Here is a 14,580-nt window from a genome sequence, read left to right as displayed (position 1 = left end):
CGGGCGCCCCTACCCCCGCCTCACCTTCATGCCGCGTCTCCCCGCGCACCGCCCGCAGGGGATGGAGGGCGGGCGGCCGTCGTCGCCGGCTCCTTCCCCGTCTCCCCCGGCGCTGATGCTCCGGCTCCTCCCGCCCGATGTAAACACACACGACGGCGGCGGCCGAGGGAGGGCCGAGGGGGGGCAGCGCCATGGCAACCCCGGCCGGAAGAGGAAGCGCGGGGGTCAGGGGCCGCCATCTTGGCGGGGGTCGGGAAGCCCGAGAAATGGGAAGCCTTCAGAGGCACCCCGCCCTTGACATTGACCGTCGTTTGTATTGTAACAGCGCTTTGCACTTCGTGTCATTTGACAAGGTTGATAAAACACTTTACAGAATAAATGAAATGCATTTACCACCACAAACTTCCATTTATACCCGCTGAAAATACAAGGGGAAATGAATTGACCCAGTCATAGTCAAATGAGAAAGTTTCATTTAGAAGTGACAGAAATCCAGCTCTCCTTGCTGTCTTTAACCACATCTTGCCAAGCACTGAGTTACCACGGGGGACCAAGGCACCCTAGCTCACCCTCACGTTATCCTTGGGTCTCCAGCCTGCACCACGGGGCTGCTCCCGCTGCCTCACGTGAAGCTGTGCTGTTTGGTGGTGACAATAAGAGAGAATCACTGGCACGTCAAGTTTTCTTTCTTGTGTACTGCTTTAAGGCAATCATCAGGCACAATCATGTGTGGATAGAAGGGTGATACTTCTAGCAAATGGCTTGATGCAACAAATGACAGCCAAACAAGCAACAAAAAGAGCAATGATTTAAAGTAATGATTCCTGGAAGTGGATGATAAAACAACATTAAGCAAATTATGATGAGTTTCATTTTCTCTAATTCAGCATTATTCCACTGGTGAATATTGAGTTAATGTTACATAGAGAAGCTGTTGAAACCAGCGGCAAAATACTTTGACCTTCAGATTTGGTCACAGTACATTCCTAAACACTTTTTTTTCCCCTCAAGAAAATACAATACAGTTTCATAGAAGTTACCATTCTGTGTGTAGGTGTGTGTGTGAGAGACAGTGATACTTGGGCATAATTTTTCCCTGGGTAGACTAGAAGGCACACTTTTCAGATACAGCATAACATGACAGTATCTCCCTGTCATGTGCACTAACATTAGGAGATGAGATTTCAGCACTTTTTGCCTGTGCTGGTGACCAGGCACTGGCTGGGAAGTAAGCATCTGGTCGACAACTGAGATCCCAAATCTCAGCCCTATAATGATAATGCTTTCCCTTGGATCTATCTTAACATATTGAAATAAAGAGTGATCGTTATATTCAGGTGGACAGAAGCATTAATACAGAGATAATTAATAGCAACATCAATTTTTTAAAAATGACTGCAAGGTTCTATTTCACCTTTACATACTAGCCACCCAAGTGCATGTGACTGGTATCATGAAGGATCATTACTAACTTGTTACCCATTTACTTTCGTGATCTTTTCAGACATAGTTCCCTCTGCCATGTACTTGCCCTGGATGAAATTTGAATAGCTTTCACATTGCTGGCTGTTAAGATGGAAGATGCAGCATAAGATAAAGGCAAGTATAATGTGATATAAGACAGGAAATGAAGAAACAGTCTTAATTCATTGTAACAAGTAGTCGTGTTACGGCCCTATAGTTGTTTCGTGCTAACATGTTCTAGTAGAAAGGAAATTATTTCCAGACAATGTAGCTGCTGATTAGCACAACTCCTCCAAACTTCCTGTTCCACATCAAAAAAATCCTCCCTTCCTATGATAAAATAAATTGGCCACTAGACTTATCAAGCATCCCAAGAACACCCAGCAAACAAGTTAGCCACAACTTTGCAAAAGTGTAAGCAGTAACTTTTGCTCATGCTTCATTATGGTGAAAGACTCATGTATTGAAATAGCTACCCTGAATTTGTTTATTTTTGTATGCCCGTACATCTATTATCACAGCAGCATTCAACTCTTTCTTAACTTGACCCTTACAACACCCCCAGATGGTAGGGAGGTACTTGCTGCATCAGGTAGCTGTACTCCAACAAAGAATTCATAAAGTTCTCCGAGAATGAAGTTGATTTCTGAAGGTGTAAAGGTGACTAAACCAAGAGAAGTTACATAGCTACAGCAATCAGTTGACTGAACAACATCATTCATCAAAATCTGAATGAGGTATCTGATGCCACAGAAAACCTTTGTGGTGGAGCAAGGAGCATCACTTAGTCTCTCACGTCCTGAACTGGTAATACCCTAACTCTGGAACTTACTCCTTTTAAATACTTGCCCCTGTTCGTTTTAGGACTTCAATAAATCCTAATGGTATAACAAGAAAAGCCTAGACTAACTGGTGATTCAGCTGTGTCATTAGAAGCTACAAGTCGTAACAGTAAAAAGGAGTGTTCAGAGGTCCATGGGTCTCTCCTACATGCCTTCTCTTGAGAGAAGCCTCTGGCACTCAAACTGAAGGATGTGGAATGCCAAATGCTCACATGCTCTTGGGGTTATTCTTCTGTGAAGATTTCAACATTTCCCATAGCATTTTAGTGTTAGTTGTGAGGTGTATGGGTGTGTTTGAAAGCAAAAGAAAGGCCCAGTGTTGCATGAAATAAAGATAAGCCGTGCTTCCCTCTGGACAGAGGGAAGTCTTACTGTGAAAGACAAGATGATATGAAAAACAGCGATAAAAATCAAGTGTAACCAAGTGACCAGCACATTTTTTGAACACTTGTTTAGGGAATGGTAACAATATAAAATGTTTATAAACAGTTTTATTTGTAAAATTTTTTGTAACTGAATTTGACCTATTATTGCCTAGTTTTATGCATGCCATGTGGGTCTTGCAGATGGAAAGAAAGAGATTTTGACATTTCTAACTAATCTATTACACTCCCCATGTTTAAAGCAGATTCAGTGACATCAGACTATGAAAAATGCATACTTTCAATAGTTCTACCTTGCATTAATTTGTGCAATATTTGAGAGCATTTGGAATCTAAAAATAAGGAAATATTTTTCTACCTATGTCTTTTCAGTATCTGTGCTAGAGAACAGATCTGATTAATAAAATATCTTTTAATTAAGGGTAATGCTAATGTTGTGCAGGAAAATATACCTGTGACTGAACACTCACGCTGTATCGTAGCAGGGAGAATAGAAAATACACAGCTGCTATAGCTGCATGTCTTAAACCTTATAAAGAACAGAACAAAAAAGTTGGCAAGGGGAAACCAGATTTAAATAGCTGTTTTCACTGTCTGAGCTGAAAGGCAAAACATAAAGAGCACAGACATGCTCATTAAAACAGTGAAATTATTCCCACTTTACAGATAATGGCTTTTAAGAATGCATTACTTTTAACCTGAAAGCTATTTTCTTCACAGATTTTGGACAGCTGAAGAGTACTGTCATTGTTCTTGTAGGGAGGGGTTCACTGTTTCTCTAAGCTTTTCGGTTAAGCCACACCTCACACATGCATGCATGAAGAAACAGTGTAGTAGCTCCGCTGTGAAGTACCAAGAAAATTTGGAAGGTATTTGTGTATTAGACCATTCACCCTCGAGTCAGAAAAATGGGATTCCCATATAACGTAAGGGGAGTGCAATCCCTCTCAAAATACGAGAGTCTGGAGTACGCGACTGAGTACTGAAAAATTTTAAGACTAGGCAGCACCGAAGTCAACTGAGAAGGGAGGATGAGTCTCTCTGGACGTTCACATAAGAGAAAGGAAACTCAGATTTTAGCCCTAAGCAAGTATTTTTAGAGACAGGTTGGGAACTGGTTCTTTTCAAGCCAGAGACCATTTCAGCATCCTCGAAGCTAAAGAAACAACTGACTACTCTGTCGAACCATGTTCCTGGCAAAAAAAACTGGGGACCAGCCCACACCGAGGACTGCCCACTGCAATTTGGAGGAGTAAGTTTCTCACAGAACCCCCTTTTCCCCCATTGGTTTTATTTGCATCTCACGTACCCATGCCTCTAATGTCGACGTACATTTTCCATCCTTTTTTCTCATGTTCTCTCCATGGTCACGTTGGTAAAACCACAGGGTGGCACAGGCTGTGTACCCACTCTGTCGTCTTCCTTACACAGAAGGACGCTTACCCTGATACCTCAGACACTGGTTTGTACAGGTGGGAAGGAAGATAAATCCTCTCACTTGGTGGACCTCTTCCAAAAGTTTCTCCACAGAGACGCAGGCCTGTAGGGAAGAGGAGAGACTTTCTTCGTACTGCCAGGCTTGTTTAGCCAATTCATCCCCTGTGGGTTCCTCATGGTCTTTCCAGCGGAGGTGCCCCCTGCTCTAGATGCATGCCCATATCCTCCCACTCTCCCTGCCACTCCTAACTATCCTGCCTCAGGACAGATCTCTGGATGACACTCTTAAGTATTTGTTTAACCTTAGACAAAACTTGAAGTGTATTCAGGAGATATAACAATAAGAACATGCCGGTCTGAACATCCCAAGGATAGCTGATGTTCTGGAAAGCTACCATAACACTCCTGGAGGAGAAGAAAGGGAGAGTGAACAAGTGGGAAACAGCACCTTCCCCTGACCTTACCTCAGAAACTATTAACAATTACACCTTTCACACTATTTCTTCAGGGAGCCAATCTACAGAGGGGTCAGAGGGAAATGTCCAACAGTAGTTTCTTTCTTTAAAGTTATCTCCTTGAAGCTATAACTTCTGGTAATCTAAAGGCTTTCGACTTGCATATTGTGAAAACAGCATTTCTTTTATGAACAGCACATTCTCACTATTTCCACTTAGTGAAAGTAACAATAACGCCACCAGTATCTATCCAAATCTGTTTCTACCTACCACAAGGCATAATTTGAGTTCACATTAAGGCACCTTTTTCACACAGTCTGTTATTCAGTCTTAACAAATACTTAAGAACATTCTTCAAAGTCAGGCTTACCTATAAGCACTTGAGCTTCTGAGTGTTTTATTATTATTATTATTTTATTTTTAAGGGCTGGAAAGGGAGCTTAGAATCCACGTAAGTAATTTCACTGAAAACAGACAAGGCAAAGGAAGTACTCAAACTCCTCAACATTAAACAACTGTAGAACCCAGGAACACTTACCTGCCAGCTTCTGAACTTGAGTCACTTCCAAACTACTTCATGGCAAAGTCGTACCACCAGGGTCTTACTGTACTGAGAAGGCACCACCAACGTAGCTAGCTCATAGAGTCACTAAAACTATTTCACAGAGATTGTAGAAAACATGAAGCAAAAGCAGCCTATTGGGGAACGCTGAGTCCATTTCACCACAGTAGAAAAGCACCCTAGATAACCCAAGCCTCAAACTCCCCTGGGGGGGCAATTTCCCACAAGTCCTCATGCTTCCTCTATAGCAAAGGTCAAATGATCCACACCTGGCAGATTTCACTTAACAAGGCTGGAGCCAAGAGACCTTGTGGAATAGGCTCATCTATCTGGCTTCAGTCTTTTAAGGTCAATTGCTCCTTCTCACTAATAGAAATAACCTGACAAGGGGCTTAGTGGTTAGAGTTGACCTAATGAATTAACTACAAAAGGTGCACAAGGGTCACATTTCTGTTAGTCATTCTGTGAGGAAAATTAGCACAGAGCCTGTTAAAATAAAGAAAGAAAGAAAGAAAAGAAAAAAGAAAATTACCTTAAAGGCAAAATTGCTATCATAGATTTTCATCTGTCTAGTCACAACAGATAACGAGTATAGCAATCAGAATTACTTTTCTTGACATTAATGTTATTTAAATTTGCTTTTCTGAGATCTCTTCTTTATGTAGGACTTTTCAAAATCTAGCCCCGTGACCTCTGACTACACTATTTACTTTGGCTGCATATAAACTATCACGTAGAAATGCCAGGATCCGGATCCTCACTCACTATTCAGTTCAAGGACTGGGCTGAAGGTTTGGGCTTTAATTTGGTTACATGCCTGCATTGCTGTTTCCTGGCAGGTCATGGGAAGAAGACTGGCTGGCTTGGGGGAGCTTATGTACACATGGCTTTTAGGCCGCAGCCAAAGTGTTCCTGCAGATCTGGAAGTTTGGAGAGGGTTGCAGTCTCCAAGCTCAAATACAACCACATATTAGTCTGGTGCAACTGATTTTTGTGTTCCTTGCACTAGCTGTTCCTTCACCTCCTCTTCAGAGACAAGGACATGCATCTCTTTCGTGCTCCTTCATTAGCAAACAAACCAGGATAGGTTAAAGCCTCCTTCTTCAAGTCAGTAAGATACTGGGCTACAAAGATGGTGAAGGGCCTAGAGGGGAAGCCATATGAGGAGCGGCTGAGGTCACTTGGCCTGTTCAGCCTGGAAAAGACAAGGCTGAGGGGAGACCTCATCGCGGTCTGCATGCGGCTTCCTCACGAGGGGCAGGCGCTGATCTATTCTCTTTAGTCACCAGTGACAGGACCCATGGGAACAGTGTCAAGCTGAGGCAGGGGAGGTTTAGGCTAGACATCAGGAAGAGGTTCTTCACCGAGAGGGTGGTTGCACAGTGGAACAGGCTCCCCAGGGAAGTAGTCACTGCACCAAGCCTGTCGGAGTTTAAGAAGCGTTTGGACTGTGCACTTAGTCACATGGTCTGAATTTTTGGGTAGACCTGTGTGGTGCCAGGAGTTGGACTCGATGATCTTTATGGGACCATTCCAACTCAGGCTACTCTATGATTCTATACCCGCCTTTGGTTTCAGTGAGAATTCAGGCTCTAACAACTGAAGTTTCTTCTGGATGGTGTTTTTTCTGAATAGGATCATTTCACTTCCCTTTGGAAGACTTACAAGGATGTAGTAACAAAAGCAAAGGCATAAAACAGTACCTGAGGCATAGGCTACTTTTCAGCCTGCAGCAGACTATAGGTATGATATTATCGTTGGCAGATCTGTCACTTAAAACTTCTTATAAATTTTTACTATTGATGACTGGGATACTAGATTCTCTAAGGTGTCAAAAACAAGCTGAAAAACTACTTGTGATTGACCTTAGCTTCCATAATGTTTTTAATTCTCCTCTTCTCCCTCATTCTGTATTGTCACATTATTAACAGGCTTGGACATGTAAAATGTCAATGTATTGTTCTTACAGGAGAACCCCAAGCAAGACTATAGAGGTGTGATTTATGCGATACTGAAAAATGGTAGTAATAATTAGAAAAATCTATTAGCCCTCTTTCTAAGCTGAAATCGTCTAGCTATCAAGTAGATATATGAAAAGAACTCGGGACACACTGCAGCTTTGTATTACAAATGGCAGTTTTGCTTTAGTCTGTTTTTTTTTTTCCTCTTATTGGGAAAGTTCTTATATAAAATCTGCTTTAACTGTCTTTAGTTAAGATCTTTATGCACAAAGATACAACACTTACCCATTACCTTCTAGAGCAGTAATTATCAGTCTGCCCACTTCCCTGCATGCAAATGCTTTTTGCTCAATTGTGTGAAATCCTGAACTTCACATGCCAACTTGGTTTATTCTGTCATTTTTGGTTCTTTGCTGTGTTTCTTTCTAGGTTTTTGTTTGTTTTGAAAAAGCAGTGTTAAATGAGGCTAGCTGTTTAATGAATCTGGCAGAGCCATTCACAAACTGTTACATGACAAGAAAATAAATATATCAAAGATAATGTGAAGAGACACTGAACTATGACCATGGTCTGGTTGTCCTCAGAGCACCATGAGAGGTTTTCAATTACACTACAACATGCATTATTTCATGAAGTCTGTATTATATGGCCGAGACATTTCTGCCAACGGATGATGACATCTTCTAGAAAGTTTTTTACGAAATTGGTTTTATGAGAAAGGACATGCTGTTGGCAACCAAGGATTCTTAGAGCCTGATTTTCCAACTACCATACATCTTTTATCATGCACATCCCTGAAAACAGAATATATATTTAGTCAAAAATGTTACTACCTGGAAGGAGAACATAAATTTTCAAGTAACAATAGTCATTATAGAAGCATAGCATATAGAAGCAACTATAACAGTTGCATTCCACATTCATTAGATAAGATCAGTTTAGGAGCATGCAAGGAATAAAATCCCTTCATTGCCGAAGGATGATTTCCACTAGTTTCGATAGGGCTAGACTTTAGCTTCAGTTTGAAAGGAATATATCAGATACCCCGTGTGTTTAATTTTCAAACTGGTCAAGAATTGTATTCTGTCTGAATTTCACATATTTTCACTTTTTTAATTAGAATATGCCTTCTGTAAGAGTGAAGATACTATTTTAGTTTAATTTTAGAATTTACTAAAGGCAATCAGCTTGGTCATACAACATGTAGTTAGTTTTGCATCATTAAGAAAAACTGACAAGTTTTGAAAGTACTTCATGCCAAATAAACTGTGAAAGCATGTATGCTTATGTGGTTCCAAAACTAAAATTCAAATGAGATAGTTGAAAACTCTACAGAGATTCAACAGCCTTCAAAGCAACTGGAAGCTACATTTCATAAAAAGCCATGTATTTGGCAATGAAAGCAGTTTTTGATAATTTGAATGAGGAAAAAAATGAAAATAAGTGGGTTTGAACTTTTATGTTCACTTAAACAAAGCTGCTATATTTCACATGCCCTTAGTTAAAGAGCATGAAAGCAACTTTTTATGTAGGCTTCAGAGTCTTGTAGTAGAAAGTTGTCTCTGCCAAAATGCCAGGATACATAACTGGATTCACATATGGGCCTCCCAGACTTCAGAAATGTTCAGATTCATTTCTACTTTGAACCCATGCCAAAGATTCTGAACAGTACAGGCAGCAAAGCTCAGCTAGTAGATTCTGCTGACATTTGGAATCGCCAGCAATTTGTTCTCAGGTTGCCAAAACAAGGCTATAGATAATATTTCACCCATATCACGAACAATAGAATTCATACGGCTATCTCTGTCTTTTCAGGATAATTTTGACCTTTTAGTTTTAAGGATTTTTTTTAACCTACACTGACAGTTTATTTATTTATTTATTTTTACAGGAGGGTGACATAGCCATAATGCTCGTAAAGCTGTGGTGTTTCTTTAACCAGTACTTCTGGCCAAAATCCTATAATTATCATCCACTTACTTATTACCCACTTTGTGATTCCTCCTTCTTAGAACAAACTTTCTTCTCAACACTATTAACAGGAAGGAGGAGTTAACTAGCAGCCTCCAAGGTCATGATCCAGAACGAGCAATATTAGTGGTGCTGAACTGAGATAGTAAGACTTCCGTTTTAGCATAAATTGTTTGTTACAGTATTAAGCCTTAATTAAATATTGGCCTGGTTAATGTACTGCTGAGATTCTAAGCTGCTAAGCCGTATTCCAAAGAGTACATGGAATTTTCCCTTCCTCTATTCTTCCCGTGAAATGTATTTTTTTTCCCTTTCTCCCATCTTTCCACCATGGCACACACAAACACATTGCTTTAAATTAATTTGTCAACACTTACAGGGGGAAACAGGTTAAGCAATTTGTTCCTTAAGACAGAGGAGAAGAAAATAAGAGAAGGTAATTCTGTCTTTTCCAGTTGTTAAAGCAGAGACAGTGCACACGGTAGAGGAGAACAAGGCCCTTCAGTCCAGTTTTAGGTTAAATGTAAGAAAGACATGACATATCCATTATTTTAGATCTCTCATACCACCCTGCACACATCTATCAGCAGCCTCTGGAGACCTCCTAAAGGTCACCCTCTCCCAGTTTATCTCAAGCCATATAATGCAGTAGTAGATATGTGGAGAGGTGTTTTTCTCCTTCATTTTTCTGCCTTCTCTACAAATACTGTTCTTTACAATTGCTCCAGGAGTTCATCATGCCTGCTCTCACATGTCTCATTTGAGCTCTGGAACCATCCCTATACACCAAAGTAGTCTGAGCAGCAGTTACAGCCCAAACGTACCTCCCCAACACACCCACCTTTCCAGCCATTAAGAAGCCAAAGGTGATAGATTGACATCCATCAGGCTCTCCCTGGAGCCCTTTCACTGGTAAGACTTCCTCCCCTCAAATGCTGAGTCTCACCCCCCTACTCTGATTGTCATCTGTCAACAGATGGCTGTGCAAAACTAAACCGTACTGGATATTTATAAACAGTTAACTGGTGTGTCGTTCCCTCTACTTGCTGTTAGGTAGTGGGAACCAGAGAGAAATAACATTATGAGGCACTACAACAGATAGACTTGGGATTTTAGCAGTCACATACTGTTGGTAGAGCTTTGCTGCCTCTTGCAACCAGCTCTGTGGCTTCTTCTGCATTAAGAGTCTGTGTCCTGGGATTCCAAGGATTTTGTCTTACACCCCAGTTCTGCTAGGATGGATTAAAACACAACAGGGAGCCCTTCCTGCAGAAGTATCTACCACTACAGCCAAGATGCTTATCAATATTTTCAAGTGTGCATCCCAATTAAGTGCAATCACATGGCTTTAGGCAAATTGTATTGCAAAAATAAACTGATGTACTAAAGTACCTGCCAGCAAAAGAAGAGACAGGATCCTGGACACATTTGGTGTTAGCAATGCTCTCAGTGGATAATTCTGTCAGGTCATGATAGAAAAAAGCATTAAGCTTGCTGAGACAATCCCAGAGTATGACATTTTGACTTGGTTTTCAAATTGCACAATAGGAAAAAAATACAGAAGTATTTCTCCTACTGGCAGGTAGGTTCCAGTGCACCGGTTCAATTACTCTGTGATCAATACATTAGCTATGTATAAGTTAGTACTTCTAGAGACGAGAGATTAATCGCTGTGGCTTGATTCCCTGCTGGGCACTGTATGAACTCTTCAGAGCTCTACAGATATACTTCGGGCTGCAAACCATAATTCCAGATCTGCCTGTCTGCAGCTTTACACTCATACCCTGTCCTGACAGCGTCCTCTTTCCACTGCTCCCAGGTCTTCTTTCCAGCCCAGCCATCGATCCACAAAATATCCACTGCTCTGGATTAGACCAATATTAATGTTCCAACACTCTCTCTGGAATAGCGACTGACAACATTGTTGAACTGCCTCATGAAACTGGCAGAGACTAACTGCCTGGCAATCTGCAGGGAAAATAGAAATGTCAATGTCACTGTGTTGATACAATAACTGACAGAGATGCTTCACTTTTCACACAAGCACACTTTGTGTAGCTTTAAATACTATCTATATTCAACAGTTTCTGCTCAAAACAAGTTTCCACTAAGAGCAGCTGACGCTACGCATTAATATTGATGGGAAGTCCAATTACTATGCAATTTTTTCCTAAAATAACATCTTCCACAGAAACAGGTCTCTGTAAAAGCTGCCTATTATGTCAGGCTAATGCAGATTTCAGTGTCTGGTATGATGTCTAGTCCCAGGGGGTGGTTAACACTTCAAACCAACAATTTGTAATCCCAGAATGACTGGTACTAAACAATGGACAGGGATGTATGTGCCCTTGTTCTGTGTAATATGCAATCCACAAGTAGCTTTTGCAGCTTATCGTCAACACAGATGGTGCTAGCTGCCACAAGTGACTGACGCCCTCTTTATAGATTAAGTTTAGGGCCAGCTCCAGTCCTTTGTTGATAAATGAACTTTAGAGGACTTTCATTCTCTAGATGCTGGTCTCACTTTGTGAAGAATAGGGGCTCACAGGTAATGACTTCAAGTACAAGCTGCACAAAAAACAGAATGATTCTCCACAAATTAGGCCATGCTTTCTCAGTGCTCCATGAACAGAAATGATAGGGGCACTGCTATAAAAAATGTCTGGCAGTAAGCCAGTAAAAGGATGTACCTTTATGTGCTTCAGATCTTGGCTATTTAAGAGGAACCGAGTGAGTGAAAAGGAGTAGCAGGGCCTTAAGCCAAGCATTTCAGGGCAGTGGGAGGCTGTTATCCTCCCAGTAGGAATGGAAATGGGAAAGAACAGGCAAGCAGTTAACCAGTTTACCAGGGGGCTGTTCTTATACTTCTGGTAGAACTCCTCCTTAGCATCTCTTCTAATGGGGACTGGAACAGCACCTGCACATTTTCATTTGTTCCTTATACCTATGAATATTTAATCGAAGTTGCACACAAAGTGGGTGATAATGCTCCTGAGCTGATGATATACTACATAACCACCACTATGACAGCAATCCTGTTCCATCCCAGACCTCAGTCACAGCAGTGGACTGGGGGAGGGCGAGGAGGGGTGGGGAAGATTCCTACCTTATTCTCACCACACAAACACACAGAATTATTTTGCAGTGTTTAAATTCCTGTTTGAAATCTTATACTCATCACAGAGCAAATATTTGTTAATGTTTGTATGCTTATGTGCTTGCAAGAGAGGGCGCCCATATGCAGAACTCTGTGCTTCTGCATTTATGCATGCACTTACACTTGTATGCATGCCTATGGTGATTAGCATGTACAATTATTCCTTTTGCTATCCTAGTGAAATGTGGCAGGACCATTACTGTCATGAAAGAGGACTTTCGCTCTTTTCCATATCTTTTATATTATCCTCCACTAATGGGCTGTAATTATAGCTTTAGGAGGGAAAAAAATGTGAGCTGAGCTTACCTACTGTAGTTACCCTGGAGACAGGATATTAGCATTGCCCTGGAGATAAAAGCATTGGCAAGTTATATGGATTCTAGTAACTGCTCAAAATATATGAACTATTTAAAAAGCAAAATACTTAAGGTGTAAGATCTCAGTTCTCCACTGCATCAAGGGAAAGTACTAACTTTTCATAGCAGAACTGCAAAAGATGCCACAGTAATCCCACCACTGGCAGACAGCCCACCAAAAGTACACATGCAGGCACAGACGTCTATTCTGCCATCTTCTTGCTCTTCCTCCCTTCCATGCTTTAACTTGGCCATGTTCATGAGGTATCCATTTCTTCAACAGATGGAGACAGTCAAATAGACATATATGCTTCTGACCCTTTTCAGTTTCCAGGTGTAAGACAGTGACCAATTAAAAGTTGGATATTTTTAAAAAAAATTTCCCCCCTGCAGAATTTTGGGATGTAAAATGCTTGACTTTAATATCAACCATCATAAAGGTATCATGGTAGATTCTCAGTTCAATTCCCTACCCCCCTCCTCTTCTTGTCATTCCATTGACAAGAAGAGCCTAGAAATTAGCTGCTGCTTATAAAATTCAGAAAGCAGAGGCAGAGCATCTCTGGGTGTGGATAGCACACTACAGATAGCGATGCCTCCCCCAAGAATCCCACCAGCCCATTAGGTAATTGGGTAATGGTAGATGTGCAGGTTGAAACCAATATGACTAGAATGCAGCTGGCAATTATAATCCCCTATCAGCACAGGCTATAGGATGTTTGCTTTACACGGTCACAACACAGAAACTGTTCTTCAATGGCTTACAAACAATATGTAGTTGAAGAGTCACAGCTCTGAGATTGATAAAATAACGCAACTCTAATCTTTGAATTGCTGCTATTGTCAAATCCCAGCAACACAATAAGCCAAACTCTATCAAATTTGCTACATATCCAACTCTTGAGAGTCTCAGGGTTAAGCTTATAACATGCACATCTCCTGTACACATACCATTTAAGACCGTCAAGTTTCAAAAGCAAACACAAAGTTGTAAAATACCTGTGTAAAAGCATTTTTCAGACAGTCAAGAAAAACAGAAAAAAACATACTGATTACTGACTATATTGCCTTTTCTCCTGAGAATTATAACCAGCTGATATTAACAGCTTGGTGTTTGAAGCACTTGTCAGCTAGAAATTCCACATTTCAGATAAGATAAAATTAGGGCCTTGAATATTTACTTTCATGAAAATTCCCCTAGCGCATTTTTAACATAAATGATGTCAGGTCTCAATCTGTTGAAAACATACACATCTCAAGTCTGAGAAGGGAGCTAGTATAACCACATTCTCTTAAATTCCTCTCCCTGCTTTTGCAAAGAGCACCACCATTTTCCCAGGGGGTGAGTGACCTACATGGTGTCTCCATGCTGCCCCATTCTTCCAGCACATCTGAAGTTATGATGCTAGTGCACAGGCCAGCGGTAGCCAGACTCAACAGCCTTGAAGGTTCCACCTAGTCTTTTAATCATACACACTTACATCATCAAGCATCCGCTGTGCTTGTTTTAAGCTGAGATGTCAGTGCATATAGTGTATTTTGACTTTGAAAATAACTAAATAGCTGTCACTTCAATACCAAATATTTATGAAGTTAACATAACTATCTCCCATGTTGTAGGAAAAAGCATGAAAAAAAAAAAAGTCCCTTCCATTAACTACATACTAACCAGCACTACAGCAACCTCTACCTACAGTCCTCAGGATTCAAGGCAAAGTACTTCTTTAATAGCATGAAGAGACTAACCACAGAAACACTAGCAAAGCTTCACTTATACAAAGCTAGACAGCTCCTTCAAGACAAAGCTTTCAAAGCTAAATCCCTGGGCTCTATGAAAGCCACAGGTAATAAGCACTTCTTAGAAGTAGCACACCTGTTTCAAATCCTAAATGTGGATGAAGGTGCTTCTCTTTAGCAATCACCTTGGAAAATCTGACCTTAATCATGTGTTTAGTTCCTTGTCTAGAAGAAAGGTAACAGCACCCAACTGCT

At 41.0% G+C, this 14,580-nt stretch overlaps 1 protein-coding gene across 4 annotated transcripts in view; it reads right to left on the bottom strand.

Moving 5' to 3' along the window:
- Nucleotides 1-2,526, bottom strand: part of LOC308195889 (transmembrane protein 263-like) — a 203,411-nt gene extending 200,885 nt beyond the window's left edge. Inside the window, exon 1 of one of the 4 annotated variants that reach the window (XM_080594078.1) lies at nt 25-2,526. In XM_080594078.1, the coding sequence (XP_080450204.1) occupies nt 25-30 (6 nt within the window). In that variant the 5' untranslated portion in view covers nt 31-2,526. The remainder of the gene's footprint in view (nt 1-24) is intronic. The other 3 variants (XM_080594082.1, XM_080594081.1, XM_080594080.1) reach the window with 3 other exon arrangements.
- Nucleotides 2,527-14,580: the final 12,054 nt, after the last annotated feature.

The sequence above is a fragment of the Anser brachyrhynchus genome (genome assembly GCF_964034855.1).
Source record: "Anser brachyrhynchus genome assembly, chromosome: 5".
Lineage (NCBI taxonomy): Eukaryota > Metazoa > Chordata > Aves > Anseriformes > Anatidae > Anser > Anser brachyrhynchus.
The sequence above is the reverse complement of the archived record's forward strand: the minus strand, read 5'-3'. Positions and strand labels throughout refer to the sequence as shown.